Source organism: Triturus cristatus, chromosome 5_2, assembly GCF_964204655.1.
Source record: "Triturus cristatus chromosome 5_2, aTriCri1.1, whole genome shotgun sequence".
In the NCBI taxonomy this organism is placed as follows: Eukaryota; Metazoa; Chordata; class Amphibia; order Caudata; family Salamandridae; genus Triturus; species Triturus cristatus.
Genome location: NC_140588.1, coordinates 1121557981 through 1121576294, shown reverse-complemented (window position 1 = coordinate 1121576294; position 18314 = coordinate 1121557981). Strand labels below are relative to the sequence as shown.

At 46.9% G+C, this 18314-nt stretch overlaps 1 protein-coding gene across 1 annotated transcript in view; it reads left to right on the top strand.

Moving 5' to 3' along the window:
• Window positions 1-12722, top strand: part of LOC146829867 (uncharacterized) — a 41061-nt gene extending 28339 nt beyond the window's left edge. Inside the window, exon 2 of the mRNA XM_085608522.1 lies at window positions 8790-12722. Coding sequence (XP_085464648.1) covers window positions 8959-12405 — 3447 coding nt within the window. The 5' untranslated portion in view covers window positions 8790-8958 and the 3' untranslated portion in view covers window positions 12406-12722. The remainder of the gene's footprint in view (window positions 1-8789) is intronic.
• Window positions 12723-18314: the final 5592 nt, after the last annotated feature.

The window sequence follows — 18314 nt, the reverse complement described above, 5'->3', positions numbered from 1 at the left end:
AGGCATGTCATAGAGTGGGGTAGAGTGGCATAGAGTGGAGTGGCATCTTGTGTAGTGTAGTGTAGTGGCGTGTCACAGAGTGAGAACTGTGTAGTGGTGTGTTGTAGAGTGGAATGGCATGTCCTACAATGGAAAGGTGTGGAGTGGAGTGGAGTGTCACAAAGTGGGGTGTCGTTTGGCGTGTCATTAAGTAGAGTTGCGTAGAGTATGGGGTGTAGAATGAAGTGGGATGTTATACAGTGTCATAGAGTGGAATACATTGGTGTGGAGGGGCATAGAGTGGAGTGGCGTTTCATGGAGTAAAGAGGAGTGTCAAAGGGTGGTGTGTTGTACAGTGGAGTGGCGTCTCACAGAGTGGATTGGCGTGAATTAGAGTATTGTGTCGTTAAAAGGAGTACAGTGGAGTGGCATACAGTTGAGTGGTGTAGTGTTGTGGCATACAATGGAGTGTTATAGAGTGGAGTAATGTAGAGTGGAGTGTCGTAGAGATGAGTAGTGTTTTGTAGATTGAGGTGGGGTATCGCACTGTAGAGTGGTGTATTGTAGATTGGTGTACAGGGAAGGGGCACAGAGTGTTGTAGAGTGGAGTGGCGTGCTGTTGTGTGTTAGAGTGTACTAGCATACACTGTCGTACAGTGGAGTATCAACCCATGGTGTAGAGTGGAATACTGTAGTACAGTGGAGTATAGTGCAGTAGTATGTCATAGACTAGAGTGGAGTAAAGTGACGTGGACTGGCGTAGAGGGAGTTGCATAGAGTGTTGTAGTGTGCCGTAGAGTAGCATAGAATGCTGTAAAGTATCGCAGAGTGACATAGAGTGGAGTAGACTTTTGTAGAGTGGAGTAACATGGGGTTGTGTTTCACACATTAAAGTAGCATACAGTGGAGTACAGTACCATACAGTGGAATAAAGTGTTGTGGAATGGCGTAGAGTGAGGTAGCATGTCATACAGTAGAATGGAGTGGTACATGATAGAGTGGTGTGCAGTACAGTTTCTTAGAGTGCAGGGGCATAGATTGTAGTGGTGTAGAGTGAAGTGAGATGTCATAATGTGGAGTTCTGTGGCATGTGCTGGACTGGTTTGCGTGTTGTAGATTTTAGGTGCGAGTCATAGAGTGGAGTGGCATGTAGTGTAAAACAGTGGAGTGGAGGGTCTTGAAGTGGAGTGGTGTATTGTTCAGTGGAGTGGCATGTCGTACGAAACAGTGGAGTGTCGTGCCATACAGTGGCATGTGGTACAGTGTCATTCGAGCTCTCCGCAATCCCGTTGTGTAGGACTTACTAGAGGTAACAGTGGGGGGTTTTGCCCCCCAAGATCCCTCAGCAGCCAAAGGACTTTATTCCCCAACCAGTAGTGCGCCAGGAGGCACGTTTGCAGAGTGGAGGGAGCCTCTGATGACCCCCCTTTTTAATTGAATATCTAAGGTTTTTCAAATTCTATTTCCTAACTATAACGTCCCTGCAACCTTTGATCTTTAAGTTAATGTCTATGTTTTTTTAACTTGTAGTTGCGTTTGCAGTGTGGTGGAGAAAAGGGATGAGGTTTCCGATTTCAGTCCCGGGACCCCGATCCTGAAATTCACTACTACTAGGGGAGGGGGCCCGGCCATTTATAGCTGGGCTAGGGGGGATGCGCAGCCCCTATCCCGGGCCGAATTTGGCCCCAGGGACCCCATCACCCGGGGCCCAGCCTTCATTCTGGGTGCTCTGGTCCCACCCAGGGCACCCAGTGACTTTCGCTGGGGACCTCGGTGGGAGTGTGAAGGCCCCTGCGGTCCTTGCCGACTTCCCGCCTCCTGCGGAAGCCGGCATTGCTTTCAGACATAGGGACCTGCTGGAAAGGCAGCTCCCTATGTTTGAAAGCAATTCTGCTCTGCTTCCAGCAAGCAAGAGCATTTTCAATGCCCTTGCTTGCTGAAAGCGGAGTGTTTGCTGTGGATTGGCGGCAGGGGCGGTTCTTCCACTAGGGGGAAGGAGAGTCGCCCCACTGCTTTCTCACAGTGCAAGAAGCAGAAACATAAAATGGTAATAACTTTCAGTTATTAACATTTTATGTTTGGTTGCGGGCGCGTCAGTGGCCAGGGCTGCTCTTTGAGCACGGCAGGGAAGGTATGGTGTGCCCAGTCCTGAGTGTTCAAAGACTGTTTGGTCAGCCCTCTGGGGATGTCCAAACCAGTCATGCACACTCTGTCCTTCTCCATGCAGGCTGAGAACATGGCCTCCTGATAAGCCCCTGGCTGGGCAGCAGCCTGACAAATCACAATTCTGCTTGCAGCATTGGGATTAGATTAGGGGAGGGAGCCTGGCTGCCTGCCTGCTTTCTGTTCCTGCTGGGGGCAGGAGCAGAGTAATTAAAACAAGAAAAAAAATCTTATTATTACATTTAACCCCCTGCGCTACCCCTGTTCCCCCACCCGCGAGCAATGCCGGCCGTGACTGCTTGGAGGAAGCTGTAAAGCTCCCGTCAAGCCAAAGCAAACAGCTATGTCCTGGGGGTGGACACCCCAGGACACAGCAGGAGCCGGCCTTAGGGGATGGTGGTTCCCAGGGCCATATATGGCTCCAGGAGACAGGCTGCGCGGCCCCCCTCTTTTCTTGTTGACATTGGCCCCATGGAGGTGGTGGTCCCGGGGGCACTTAGATCTCTGCCACCCCCCAATACAAATTCCAAAGCCTTGGAGAGGTGGTGGTCCCCGGGGACAGCGGGAGTCCGACAGGCCCCCCCCACCCTTTAAATTTACTCAAGCCTGGGGTAGGTGGTGTTCCCCGGAACATTTTTTGAACCCCAGGACGGGGGTCCTGATTGCCCCCTCCTTTATCTTGAACATGCCCCCCGGGCCTGGCCCACCCCAGGGCTGATTACTAAAGGTACCCAGGAGTCTGCACTTTTTTCGGCGGTAGTTGCGGATTCTCCAGATGTTTTGCTTTATTAAATTATTTTTTGTCCCTGCAGGGGCCAGAGGCTAGCCGAGTCCCAAGATGGCTGCCAACACTTCGTGGTTTGTAGTGTTGCCAGCTAATGAGATCTCAGCACAAGATTGCGAGGGATCGTGGAGCCTTCGCGACCCTATATATACAAATTTGGATTTGCCTTCATATTTCAAAAACTGCTGAGCAGATTTACACCAATTTAAAAAAAAGGTTGATTTCTGGACCAACAGCTTCCTTTCTGCTAAATTTGATGTCATTCCGTTCAGCAGTTCGGGATGTAGTCATGTCCAAGATCTCTATGAGAATTAACATGAGAAAAATGCATTTTGGGACTCCCCCTTTTTCTTGGCCCCTGCTTAATGGATCACCTCAAAACTTTTAAGTCGGCAGCTAAAGTGAGCATCATACTAGTTAAAAAAAATTGCGCAAGGATTTGTCAAAGGATGCCAATGTTATTGGAAATGTAAAAAACGCTCTTCCTATGGAAACTACACCCTACTATAATTATCTACTTGGTGGCCTCCAGTAGGATATGGATATATATATATATATATCCAAAAACAAACGCTATTCCAAACCTCCTGGCCGGCGAGAGGAAAGCACACAAACCCACCGATATGTTGGCAGAGATGTTTTATTCTTCCAAAGACCTCATTCGTGACGCGTTTCGAGCAACAAGTGCCCATGATCTCACGTTACCACAAACGCTAAGGCTGGTTTTTTCATTTTTAAAGATGCAGTGCTACACCCGAACACATGTGATGAAAACATACTATTAACTTTTCTTTACCACTTTTTTCCTTCAAATCTGAAGGATGTTTAACAGTAGAGCAGGGTACAACACTCATACATAATTATTATAAACTTATTGTACGCTGAACAAAGCTTGTGGATAATAAAACAAACACCATGTTGACATAAACTCTTCAACAAAATTGTCCGCGTTTTAAAATTACGTTGACTATGTACAGATCTATATACCTTTTGAACGACAACCTTGTAAAGCATTCAACTTAAAAGGTTTTGCCATATATGATTTAGACTTAATGTCTTAAAGGAGCTGTCACAAATTCCCTTTAATGTGTGTATAAATACACCATGTCCTATTTAAAACGCTGAAACACCCAAACTGTTTGTCATATAACCTTAGTTGTTGGCTAATTGCAAATATCCGTATTGACAGCGATACAAGTAATAGTGTATTGTTTTATCTATGATGTTGTTTGAACCCTCATCTTGTATTAATGGCATCTGATATTCAATCAGTGTTGATGCTGATTTATCCCTCCGGCTACCTCTAGATTAGACAATGTCTAAATCTATGACATGAGGTAATATCAGTGTAAGTTAAAAAGTATGTGCATATAACGCGTTCTCAATAAAGTGCCAAGTGCTATTAATAAAGTGCTTAATTAACTAAAGTGCTTCAATGCTTAGATGAGTAGATCAGTATTGATGCTGATTAATCACTACAGCTACCTCTAGGTTGGATAATGTTTAAATCTATGACATGAGGTAGTATCAAAATAAGTTAAAAAAGTCTGTGCAAATAACGCGTTCTCCATAAAGTGCCAAGTACTATTAATGAAATGCTTGATTGGCTAAAGTGCTTCAATGCTTAAATAAATACATGTGACCAACATGATAAGTACTGCTAAATACTTAAAAATAGTTGTTTGAAAAGTAAAGAAGCCTTGCTAAAAAGGATTTCATTCCATAATAACCAATTATTAAAATTAGTTAAAAGATATCGTAAATTTCTGGGGTGGTCAAGTTGAACTGTTGTTTAACAATACTAAGATGCAGTCTCATTATACAATACATAAGGAATCACAATGACTTATCCTATTTCTCAAATATAGCATGGTACTCAATAAAAAACACATACAAAACGTATAATTCATAAACAACCACGCCATAAAAAATAGGATCTCATAAAAAATAATGCATGTCCTCAGTTGTGTTTAGGCCATTGGGGTATTTACTGTTCAGCTCTAAGATTATTTTGGACTCCAGTTGTCTTAATGAGCATTCTGTCTCCCCCTCTTCGTTGTTTTGGAATGGCTGCAGTTACAAAATACCTTAAATCTTGAAGGCTGTTATTGTGTTGGGTTTTGAAATGCCTAGCTACCGGATAGGCTGTATCATTGTTCACGATAGCTCGCAAATGCTGTAGAATTCTGACGTGCACCTGTAATTTGGTACTGCCCACATACCGAAGGCCACAGGTGCACGTCAGAACATACACAGCGTAATCTGTTCTACAATTGTAGTTCCCTCTAATCGCCTGTTTCTCCTTGCTGAATGGAGTGAGAAAATGAGTGGTATTCATCCCAAATTTGCAGGCCCGACATGTGCTACACTTAAAAAAAACCAATAGGTTGTAGTCATGACTCTATTTTGCCTAGTTCAGGACTGCTTTTAACTATCTGTGATCGCATTGTGATCCCTTTTCTGAAGGTAATAGTAGGAACAGTCCTGACTCTAGATGCTAGGACTCCATCAGTTAAAATGATTGGCCAATTTTTATTAATGATTGATCTCAATTTTCTTTCTTGCTGATTGAATGTGAGAATCAATCTAGGTCCCTCATTGTCAGTATTAACTATTTGTTTCTTCTCCAAATTTTGTTCTAGGAGTGAATTGCGTGACCTTGAGTTTGCTTTATTGACTGAAGATGTTAAAATTGCCTCTCTATACCCTCTTTCTGAATCTACTCAAAGCTTCCTCGGTGCATGACTTAAGATCTTCCTGTGTGCTGCAGATTCTTTTTAACCCCTTGAGTGCCCCGCCCTTTCCACGCCCTGTGCCGGGCGTTTCATTAGCGGGCGGGGCTCATGACGAGATAGTCTCGTCATGGGCACAGCGCAACCGCGGCCCATGACGAGACCATCTCGTCATGGGCACTCAAGGGGTTAAACGTAAAATTTCACCATAAGGGATATTGTCAATAACATGTTTTGGATGTGCACTTCGGGCATGGAGTGTTGAATTTCCTGCCGTGCTTTTCCGGTGGAGAGTGGTAGCTAATTTTCCTTCTTTCAAATAAATTTTTACATCTAGGAAATCCACCTCCTTCGCACTAATTACTGATGTAAATTTAAGATTCTCATCGTTAGTGTTGATGGTTTCGACAAATTTCAGTGCACTAGCCATGTTTCCTTGCCATACAACAAAAACATTGTCCATAAATCTTAACCAATGACGAATGTTCCCTTCATATTTAGCCGAGTGGGCGCGCTTGAGAACCTGTTCCTCCCACCAGCCAACATGTAAACAAGCATAGCTGGGGGAGAAACAGGCCCCCATCGCAACACCCTGCTTCTGAACATAAACATCATTTTTGAACATGAAGTAATTGTTGTTTAGGCAATAGGTGATCATGTCAATTAACATCGTGTTATGATTAAAACAGTCAATGGATCGTGAGTTTAAAAAATGGCGGATTGCTCTTATACCTGTCCCATAATTAATACTCGTGTATAGAGATTCTATGTCTAATGCCATAAGAATACAATCATCATTCCATTCAATATTGCGGATTTTGTTAAGAAAATCTCCCGTATCCTTCACATACGATGGAAGTTTTTTGACCAGATCTTGCAAAAAATAATCTACATATATATATATATATATATATTATATATATATATATATATATATATATATTATATTTCACCGGATCGCTGCTTCGGCAGTCCCCTTCCTACAGCGTTGGCACCGCCCGTGGTAGCAGCAACCACTTATTATATGTGAATTCCTTAATCCACAACTCGTTTAGTTATGAGTAAAGAGGCGGCACACCAGGAAACGGCACAACGATTTATTGTGCACTTGAAATCCAAGTCCTTGTCAAGTATATATATATATATGTATCACACTGGCAACCACACATTGTTTTCCCAAAAATATATATATATTTTAAAGCGAGATATACCTATATCCATGATAAACATAGCTGAATGAACTGTGCTTGTGACCCAACACGTAAATGTAGTCAACATGTGGGTAGATATGCAATTATCTCTCCACCAAGCACTGGTTATGAGCAGAGAGCAAAGGGGGGGGTGAACTGTGGCCGTCTAATGTGCATGACCGTGTGTCTTTTATATGAAGGGCCATGGTATAATCATGGTATGGTCTTCACCATACCCCATGCACTCTATGTATGTGACCAATGGTCACATTTATATCAGGCACACCTGTTTATGTTGCACACATTGCAGGAGGTTAGATTGTATACAGAGTGTAGAGGCAATGCCTTTTGGTCAAGCTCTTATGCGAGCTTTGTACGAGGACATTGCAACCGTGCTTTGTTGGTTGTGTACATAGTGTATGACCTTCAGGCATCTTCTATGATAGTGACTTACAGCGGCCAAAGGTACGCCAGTGTGGTGTTGCATTGAGCACGGGCTCCTGACGGATCCCAGCAGTTACTAGGTGTTGGACTTGGCCCTTCTGGCAGGTTCACCCCTGAACTTTTTGCTTTTATTGGTGACCTGGTGGTAGTGATTTTTGGTTTTGGTTTCTGCGCACTTTCCCTGTGTCCCAGAGTAAAGTGCGTGCGCCCTCTGAGTGCATGTGGTGAGATAGGCCTGCCCTCCCATAGGAATGCATGGGGAATGTATGTGTCCCTGGTAGTTCCTGATGCATGGGGTGTGCAGGGTCGAGTCTGGTATGTGCGGACTCGTGTGATGAAATGCTGCGCGATGATGTGTGCGGCGTGCATGTACCTAGTATGGAAGTGCCACTTCTAGAAGTGGGCACTTCTGTGTGCCGTGTGAAATGTGTGCCTTGTCTGGCGATTGGCTGGCTGAGGTCATGTGACGGGCTAGGGATTCCCCAGAGTCAGGAGGAGTCACCCAGTGGTGAATAGGGAGATCAGCAGCTAGATGGGTGGGAGGAGTACACCTGGGTCCTGAATAGGGCTGGGTTTTCCCCACACAATGCTGGCTCCGCCCCCTGTGGTGCGACTGATGACCCTGGCCTGCACTCTGAATAGGGAGAGGGGCTGAGCAAAACAAAGTGCTCAGGAACCAGTTGTAACTGGTTCGCCCCTTCCCTGCACCCTGAGACAAAGGGTTTTACTGTATAAAAATGGGGCTGTGTCCCCACAGAAACGGTTCTCTTCCAGGATCCTGAGGGGGGCTGCTGCTGCTGGAGGCCAGGAGGAACCGCCACTTTGGACTGCCTTCCTGCCTGGAGGGCCCAGTGAGCTGGCCCCTGGCCCAGCCTTGCCCCCTGCCCACCTTCCTAAGAACTTTGCTGGACTTGGTGGTTATTCTCTAGGTCTGAACTTTCTCACCCAATACCTACACATGTCCTACCTGCAGGCCAGTGAGCTGATAGCCATTGTCTTTGTCCATTACGTCTGCTAGCAGTCCCACGGACATGATTTTTTGCCATGCCCTTTTACTGGTAGCGATGAACGGGCTGGGCTGTTCCTCAGGCCTCTTAGTGCTATCTCGTCCACGCCAGGTCTTTCTATCTTCCTCAGCTGTGTCACATGCCCGTGGTGTTTCACTTCTAGTTTTGCTATATTCCTGAGCTTATCGCATTCACAGCTAGTTTACGTTTTTATAGCTGCTTTCTTTTTAGTGCCTTCTACAGCACTTTACCTCCATTGACCTGTGGCTGTCCAACCTTTCCCACTTTTAGACACTCTCATACTAGAGCCCAAACTATGTTGGGAGTAAAGTCTTATCCATGTGTAGTCAAATCATGTCAGGAATTTCCAGAGTATCACTGTGGCATCTTGCAGTGTTTCATTTCTGCACCTGAATCGTATGTGTATCTTTTGTTAATCTGTTATACTAGATAACACCTGACATTTTTTTTCTTTTCTTTTAAAATCAAGCGCTTCCTGGTTCTTGCTGTTGGCATGGAGGAGCTGGCTGCTGAATTGGTGATCAGGCTACCAGTGACCAGATGGTGGTGTCGCTTTCATCTCTACTCTAATCCTGCCACGTGAAGAACATCCTATCTGTTTGACGCATAAAGGAAATTACAAGTTCTTGTCCCCAGCTATGATGGAGCAAGTTAAACCTGAAAATGCTTGGGAGGATGTACTGAGAGTGCTAAAAGAAACTGGGCTCGATCCTTCAACGAGTGTTGAGGAGTGTCTGTGCCATCTCTGGCATTTGTACCAGCGCAGTGAAGGCAAATTATCTTCCATCAACCACGATTTGCACTTGCTCCGACAGCAGCAGGCAGAAGAAATGAAAGACGTAGAGCGTTACGCGGATCACATCCGTATGCTGACTGAGGAGCGGGACCTTCCAACTTCGGACTTTGAAAAGGAGAATGAACAGCTCAGAAGTGAGCTGCAGCAGCTGCGCCTTCATTACGATGCGCAGGTGAAGGAGGTGGAGGAGATGCTGGACCAGGAAGGGCTTGAGGAAATCGCGCACAGCAGCCCAAACGAACAGATTGCCTATTTATTGGTCGAGAGAGCCACACTTTTGGAGAAACTAGAACAGGATGAAGAAAAGCTCGGCCTTCATTTTGGAAGCGTCCGTGAAGCGCAGCTCAAGGATGAGCTGCAGATGATCCATCATACATTGGAGGAACAACTGCAGCAGCGTCACGCCCTCCATGAAACCAAGGAGACATTAATCCAGAACCCGTGGAAGAAGCTGTTTGGCTTATACAAAGACAGCACAACTGCAGAAACCACCATGCATGATGAAGAGTTTGTCAAGGAAAAGAAACTGCGGGAGTTTGTAGAGAGAGATCTGGACGAAGCCGCTCAGAGGCTCCAGATGGCTCATGCTGAAATCCGACGACTGACGTTTGAGCTAGACATGAAGAAACAAGAACAGGAGACATTGGAATCGCAAGAGTTGCAGAAGGCCAAGGAGCATAACAACAGATTAGATAAAGAAATTCTGGCACTGCGCAACCGTGTCAGATCATTGGACTCTGAAAGAAAAGAATACATGGAGCTAATTGAAAAGCTAAACTTAAGTATTAATGAGTGCCAGAAGGAACAGCGGGAAGTATTAACCCAACAGACTGACGAGCGAGTGCCGCCGTCTGCTAGCCTACTGCTACAGAATGCAGGGACAGAAAGTTCTACAAAAAATATGGTTACTCGTGTGACTCCAGAAAAGTCACGGCCCAGCGATGAAGCGATTCATAGACAATGTCAGGCACAAATTGTTGAGAGGGAATGTAAGAACAATGAGCTCCTACACAAGATACAGAAGATTCAGCGTGAGTACGATGAATTAGTAGAACGGAACGAAGAACTAGAGTCCATTCTAGGGGAGACACAGAACAAAAGAAAGGAAGAAAAGGACAACTTTGAATGTGACATAGACGGTCTTGAAAGAAAGATCTTGCATTTGGAGGCACAGTTATCACAGCTGCAAACAGGCACTGAGAAACCCAGTACCAAACATCAAGAAGTAGCAGCTGTACGGAAGACGACCAGTGATTTCCAGCAGATGTTCAGAAGCAAGGAAGACAGCATTGAAATCCTTGAAAGTACCCTAGCTGCAGAAAGAGAGTGGAGACACCAGCTGGAATTGGACCTCGAAGCAGCACAGAAGGCTTTGAGGGATGAGAAAGAGATGGCGCACCTCTCAGAAGAATCCAGTGGTTCAAAACACTTGACTAAGGACCAAAGCACCTCTCATGAGTTCAAGAATGGGATTTCAACCCCTAACCGGAGCCCAATCAAAGACCTCACAGCTCAAAGAGCAGCCTTAGAAGAAATAATTGAAGGTCTGGAAAAAGAAAAAGTAGAATTAAATCTGGCCGTTTCTGAGAGTAAGCACAAATTTGACTCATTACAGCGACAGCTCTATGAAGGCATGGTAGAAAAAGAAAAGTTGTTCAATGAAAATGTCCAGCTCTGTCATGATCTTGATAATATGAGGCATGAACTTCAAAGCAAAAAAGAAGAAACTGCACAACTTCGGCAACAGTTAACAAATGCACAAAGCCAGATCATAAAATCTCCAAATTCAGAGGTTGCTCGGCATAGTGGTGGGTCAGTATACCAACCTGAGGACTCTCTGCGTCAGCAGCAGCAGGAGGAAATGCGTCAGATGCGCCAAGATTTCCACTGGGCTCAGAACTTGTTCATTGCGGCAGAAAAAGAGATGCGGCATGAACGGGACAAGAACCTGAGCTTGCAGAAGAACAACAACATTCTCCAGCAAGAAAACACCAAGGTGAAAGGAGAACTAACGCACGTCCAGCAAAAACTGGCAGATTCTTCCAAACTGTGTGCCAGCCTCGATGCCGACTTAGAACGGACTCGGCAGAAAGTAAAAGAGCTCCAAGTAGACCAGCTTAAACTGCAACAAACTTCAAAAACGCAGGTCACCCTCCAAGAAAAGCTATCGCTGGCCGCATCCAAAGCTTCTGATGCCGAGAAGAGGATCTTGGAACTTGAGCAGCTGCTGAAAGAGACCCAACATCAGCTGTGCCTGACAGAAGCCCGTATTTTACGGGAAAATCGATTTGAGAACAAATCTAGGGAGCACCAAGAAAATGAAAATAAACTTAAAAGGCAACTGGAAGAGGAACAACTTAGCAGAAAACTATCTGACCAGACTGTGGAAGAGCTACAGCAGCAAATCAAAAGTCTTCGGGACAGAGTGACCTCTCTGACACAAACAAACACCGAATTTCAGGTCAGAGTTCACCAGCAGGAGTCCAAGCTTCGCATAATTGATGACAACCACAAGACCACGTTCAGTGAACACCTTGATTGCCAGAGTAACAACCAGAAGCTTGTAGATCAGCTGACGTTGGTGCAGCAAGAAAAGGAAAAATTGCACATTGAGTATGAGCGAAGTCAAAAGCACCTTAATGAATACATCCGAAAATATAATGAAAAGCAGCTTCGACATAAAGCCAAACTGTGTCGCGCAAAAGAGTTGCATGTGCAGGAAATTGAGCAATGTAACCTGCACATTAAACAGCTTGTAAGTGAACTTGCACTGATACGAAGTCAAGCCGAAAAGGAGCAGGCATGGATTCGAAAGGCTACAACAGAAAATGAAATCTTACTTCATGAGAAAAGAGACCTCTTAGTGCAGATGAATGATTGTGAAGAAATGGAGAAAAGCAACAGGTGGGAGATAACATCCCTGGAGAGCCGGTTACACTTTACGGAGGCCGAAAACCGGCAACTTCAGGAAAGTGTCCTTCGGCTAACCGCACAGGTTGGTGCGTTGGAGCGTATGATAAAGAACATCCAAACACTCAACCTAGAGGAGATGAAGAATGTCGTCCCTTCGGATGGCCTACATTTAGCTGGAACTTCTTTGTCCTTTCCAAACGTAAGCAGCTCAGCGGCAGGGCTGCCCGATTGTATTGGAAGTCTGAAAGCAATTCATGATGCAAAGTATGAGGACACGGTCAATGGCCTGCAGACATCACTTTCTTTATCACCATCTCAGCCTTCAGAAATGGGTTACCTGAATGTGAATACCCCAAGGACCACGGCAGAGTCGTAATCTGCAAGACATGAGAAGAAAGATAGCATCCTGAACCAAGGGAAGCGCTGCTCTTCGGCAAACTGTTTAGTGCCTTAAACATCATCCAACCTCCCCTTAAGGACTGTACACAACAAATGTCCAACTTCAGACCACTCGATTGTGGTCCATACACGTTATAGCTCAGGTGATGGAGATTGTACTTCAATGTAAATTGTGAGGCGATTTTATACATTATGATATAGAAACGGTGTGTTGCTTTGAGAAAGAACTTTATACTATATTCATAAACATGTAAAGTAACAGTAAAGTACTTTTATTAAACATTACTAAAGAAATCACGACCATGGATTTGTGATACTAAAGTTTATATCTGTTGTACTTACTTTTTGCTTTAATATTAGTATTCTCCCAGTAGGAGCCTTTTTTTCAGATACTTGTTTAAAAGTACTGTTGCACCCAGGGCAAGTGCTAAGATGCACCCCACTGCACCCAAAGGTTACCATGAAACATTGACGGCAATTCTATTGCGTTACAGTGAGGAGGAACAGAGCTATTAATACTTTAAATCATTCTATTGTAAATCTAGCATTGTTAGTTTAATTCCTTTACAATCATGTGTAGGCATCTCACTGCAGGCACCGCACTGAGCTCCAGACGCCGCACTGATCTCCTCCAGGCTCCTCACTGAGCTCCAGACGCCGCACTGTCTCCTCCAGGCTCCGCACTGAGCTCCAGACGCCGCACTGATCTCCTCCAGGCACCGCACTGATCTCCTCCAGGCACCGCACTGATCTCCTCCAGGCACAGCACTGATCTCCTCCAGGCACCGCACTGAGCTCCAGATGCCGCACTGATCTCCTCCAGGCACCGCACTGATCTCCTCCAGGCTCCGCACTGATCTCCTCCAGGCTCCGCACTGATCTCCTCCAGGCTCCGCACTGATCTCCTCCAGGCACCGCACTGATCTCCTCCAGCAGGGATGTGGAATTCCTATAGGCCGACACCCAGGACATCAGCACATATTGTTTGGGGTCAGGGGCAACAAGGTTTCATGTGTATTTTGTCCTTGGGACAAGTAGGTCCGACCCCCTGCAGCACAAACCCTTTGGCTGCCAGTTTGCAGTGCCACATTATGGATCAGGGAAGGGCACTCACTGTGTGTAGTTAAAGTAATGTTTTTATCCATATGTTAATGGTGTTCAAACTTGTATTTATGGTTTATTAATTGAAAGCCTTTATATTAGGGCGAGCGCTCGAAGTAAATGTTGTAAGCTCAGACTGCACTACTGACAGCGCTTCCAGTATAAACATGTGTACACACGTTTTCAAAGTTTAGCAATATGAGGCGGTGTATAATGCTCCCAGAATGCTCTCTGATTTGGTGCAAATATTGCAGAAGCTTGAAAGCAAGATTGATGATTCTTTGCTTTCAAAATAAAATGTTCATAAACAAAGCAGGAAAAAAACATTTCACTAAACTACTGAGAAATTTCAGGTACCATTTCTTTGCAGCATCATTTAGTAACGTTTTGATGCATGCTAGTTTTTCCAAAAATAATGAAGGAAAATCAGTGTAACCTGTTTCAATAAGATTATGGGGAACAAAAATAAACAAGCATTGGCAAGCCAGTAGGTCTGTAATTGGTGGTCAGACTTTTGATATTTGTCAATGCGTGACTTGTTTTGGCATAGTGTTTGTAAAACCTTTTAGGTGTAGGTGCTGCCGGGCCCTCACCATTATAACAAACATTGGCAAAAGCAAAAATTGTTTTTGGTCTCAAAAAGCACACATTGCCACTGTAGATCCTAGCACTGAACAAAACTACTTTGTGTGCCAATATGCTCCTTGTGAAAGAGAATGCTGTCACTCACAGTGAAGCCAGCTGATAGAGAGAGACATAATTTTAATAAACACTAAAGGTCATGGTTACCGCCAGACTTAATTAGGGGCCCAAATTCTTAAAGAAAGTCTCAAAAGTGCACCCATGGTATATGTCCTTGCATTAAGTTCAGATATACTGCTTTCGTGGAATCCCAAGAATTTACAGAAGTTGGCCAAGAAATAGCACTCCTAGAAAATATTTGTGCACTGCAATTTAGCACGAGCAAATATGCTTGTGTAGATTTGCTCATGCGAAAATTAGTGTTTGCAAGTTCACTTTCCCTCACGCCACTCTTTTTCCCAACCCCGGAAGAAGTTTTATGTCTGCCACTGTCGGGAGTAAATTTCCAACCTTTCTTAGTATGGGAAAAGATTAGAGAACAGTTGGGGAAAACCCTTAAAACATGCAAGTTAGTAGGTTTGCACAGACTCAAAAGGGCATTCCAGCCCTGGAACTGTTGCTTACCATTACCTTCAACCCCAGTATGTAGATCTACAGAAAAGTGGCATCATAAGGGAATTGCTAGTATTTAAAACCCGAACCATGGTATGAGCCCTGACATAATCAGAGAGACTATATCAGAGCTCTTATATAATGAGATTGCTGCCATAATTTGTCACTGCACTACATGGCACAAAACACACAAATGGATTTTGTTACAGGGCAAGTAGATTTATGAAGCAACTTGCCCCATGGACAAGTAGATATTTTTTTTAATTCCACACACCTGTCCAGGCATCCCTCTGATCTCCGCCAGGCATCTCTCTGATCTCCTCCAGGCACCCTCAGATCACCTCCAGGTACCATCTGACCTCCGCCATGCACCCTCAGATCTCCTCCAGGCACTGTTCTGATCTCCTCCAGGCACACTCAGATCGCCTCCAGGTACCATCTGATCTCCTCCATGCACCGGTCTGATCTCCTCCAGGCACCGCTCTGATCTCCTCCAGGCACCGCTCTGATCTCCTCCATGCACTGCTCTGATCTCCTCCAGGCACTGCTCCGATCTCCTCCAGGCACCGCACTGATCTCCTCCAGGGACCGCACTGATCTCCAGGCATCGCTCTGATCTCCTCCAGGCACCCTCTGATCTCCTCCAAGGACCGCTCTGATCTCCTCCAGGGACCCCACTGATCTCCTCCAGGGACCACACTGATCTCCTCCAGGCACCGCTCTGATCTCCTCCAGGGACCACATTGATCTCCTCCAGGCACTGCTCTGATCTCCTCCAGGCACCGCTCTGATCTCCTCCAGGCACCGCTCTGATCTCCTCCAGGCACTGCTCTGATCTCCTCCATGCACCGCTCTGATCTCCTCCATGCACCGCTCTGATCTCCTCCATGCACCGCTCTGATCTCCTCCATGCACCGCTCTGATCTCCTCCATGCACCGCTCTGATCTCCTCCAGGCACCGCTCTGATCTCCTCCAGGCACCGCTCTGATCTCCTCCATGCACTGCTCTGATCTCCTCCATGCACTGCTCTGATCTCCTCCAGGCACTGCTCCGATCTCCTCCATGCACCGCTCTGATCTCCTCTATGCCTCGCTCTGATCTCCTCCATGCACCGCTCTGATCTCCTCCATGCACCGCTCTCACCTCCTCCAGGCACTGCTCTGATCTTCTCCATGCACCGGTCTTATCTCCTCCAGGCACCGCTCTGATCTCCTCCATGCACCGCTTTCATCTTCTCCATGCACCGGTCTGATCTCCTCCAGGTACCCTCTGATCTCCTCCAGGCACTGCTCTGATCTCCTCCAGGCACCGCTCTGATCTTTTCCAGGCACCGCTCTGATCTCCACCATGCACCGCTCTGATCTCCAGGCACCGCTCTGATCTCCTCCAGGCACCGCTCTGATCTCCTCCAGGCACCGCTCTGATCTCCTCCAGGCACCGCTCTGATCTTCTCCATGCACCGGTCTGATCTCCTCCAGGTACCCTCTGATCTCCTCCAGGCACTGCTCTGATCTCCTCCAGGCACCGCTCTGATCTCCTCCATGCACCGCTCTGATCTCCTCCATGCACCGCTCTGATCTCCTCCATGCACCGCTCTGATCTCCTCCATGCACCGTTCTGATCTCCTCCAGGGACCGCTCTGATCTCCTCCAGGCACCGCTCTGATCTCCTCCAGGGACCGCTCTGATCTCCTCCAGGCACCGCTCTGATCTCCTCCAGGCACCGCTCTGATCTCCTCCATGCACCGCTCTCACCTCCTCCAGGCACTGCTCTGATCTTCTCCATGCACCGGTCTTATCTCCTCCAGGCACCGCTCTGATCTCCTCCATGCACCGCTTTCATCTTCTCCATGCACCGGTCTGATCTCCTCCAGGTACCCTCTGATCTCCTCCAGGCACTGCTCTGATCTCCTCCAGGCACCGCTCTGATCTTTTCCAGGCACCGCTCTGATCTCCTCCAGGCACCGCTCTGATCTCCTCCAGGCACCGCTCTGATCTCCTCCAGGCGTGGAAATGAGCCGTTTTAGGGGCTCACTGGTGCAGGGGTTCACCCTTATCTGTCCAATGTTTCTTTAACCAACAAAGAAGAGATTGGCACGGAAGCTGTAATATCAAAGAAATATGTTTATTAATCTCTCATGAGTGGGACTACGTCAATACAGTACCCTCGGGCCACTGTAGGAGGTAGTCCATAGAATACAGAAACCAAGGGTCTTTTACATGTTGCATAGTCAGCATGGAGACTCAAAAGGGAGGTACAGGCATACACAACAATAGTTATTGACTAACATGGGCATACAGATATTGCTTTCTCAACAAAGTGGGAGGGGAGACATTTCTGCTTACATCAGTTGGAATAGCCTGACCGTTACAGTGTAAAACGGGTGTATTCTGGCAGCTACAGGCCTTTCTGAGCATGCGCAGTGCTCTGGCTCAGTACTGAAAGAGTTAACTATAGTTGATGACTCCAGCAGAATAGAAAAGCAGGCAACAGTGAGGACGGAAGAAGCACATGGCTAACATATGGCTAACGAAAATGGATGCCTCAAACAAAATGGCTTCAGCTTATGCGAACGGTAATTTCTGCGATTTCCATACAAGCACCCTCTGATCTCCTCCAGGCACCCTCTGATCTCCTCCACGCACTGCTCTGATCCCCTCCCGGCACCCTCTGATCTCCTCCAGGGACCGCTCTGATCTCCTCCAGGCACCGCTCTGGTCTCCTCCAGGCATCGCTCTCATCTCCTCCAGGCATCGCTCTCATCTCCTCCAGGCACCGCTCTCATCTCCTCCAGGTTCCCTCTGATCTCCTCCAGGGACCGCTCTGATCTCCTCCAGGCACCGTCTCTGATCTCCTCGAGGCACCGCTCTGATCTCCTTCTTGCACCCCACTGATCTCCTCCAGGCACCGCTCTGATCTCGATCTCCTCCAGGCACTGCACAGATCTCCAGGCACCACTCTGATCTCCTCCAGGCACTCCTCCGATATCCTCCAGGCACCGCTCCGATCTCCTCCAGGCACTGATCTGTTCTCCTCCAGGCTTTCTTCTGATCTCCTCCAGGCTTTCCTCTGTTCTCCTCCAGGCTTTCCTCTGATCTCCTCCAGGCTTTCCTCTGATCTCCTCCAGGCACCACTTTGATCTCCCGGCACTACTCTGATCTCTTCCAGGCACTACTCTGATCTCCTCCAGGCACTTCACTGATCTCCTCCAGGCTCTGCTCTGATCTCCTCCAGGCACCGCTCTGATCTCCTTCAGGCACCGCTCTGATCTCCTCCAGGCACCACTCTGATCTCCTCTAGGCACCGCTCTGATCTCCTCCAGGCACCGCTCTGATCTCCTCCAGGCACCGCTCTGATCTCCTCCAGGCACCGCTCTGATCTCCTCCAGGCACCGCTCTGATCTCCTCCAGGCACTGCTCTGATCTCTTCCAGGCACCACTCTGGTCTCCTCCAGGCTTTCCTCTGATCTCCTCCAGGGTTCCCTCTGATCTCCTCCAGCCTTCCCTCTGATATCCTCCAGGCTTTCCTCTCATCTCCTCCAGGCTTTCATCTGATCTCCTCCAGGCACCGTACGGATCTCCAGGCACCAC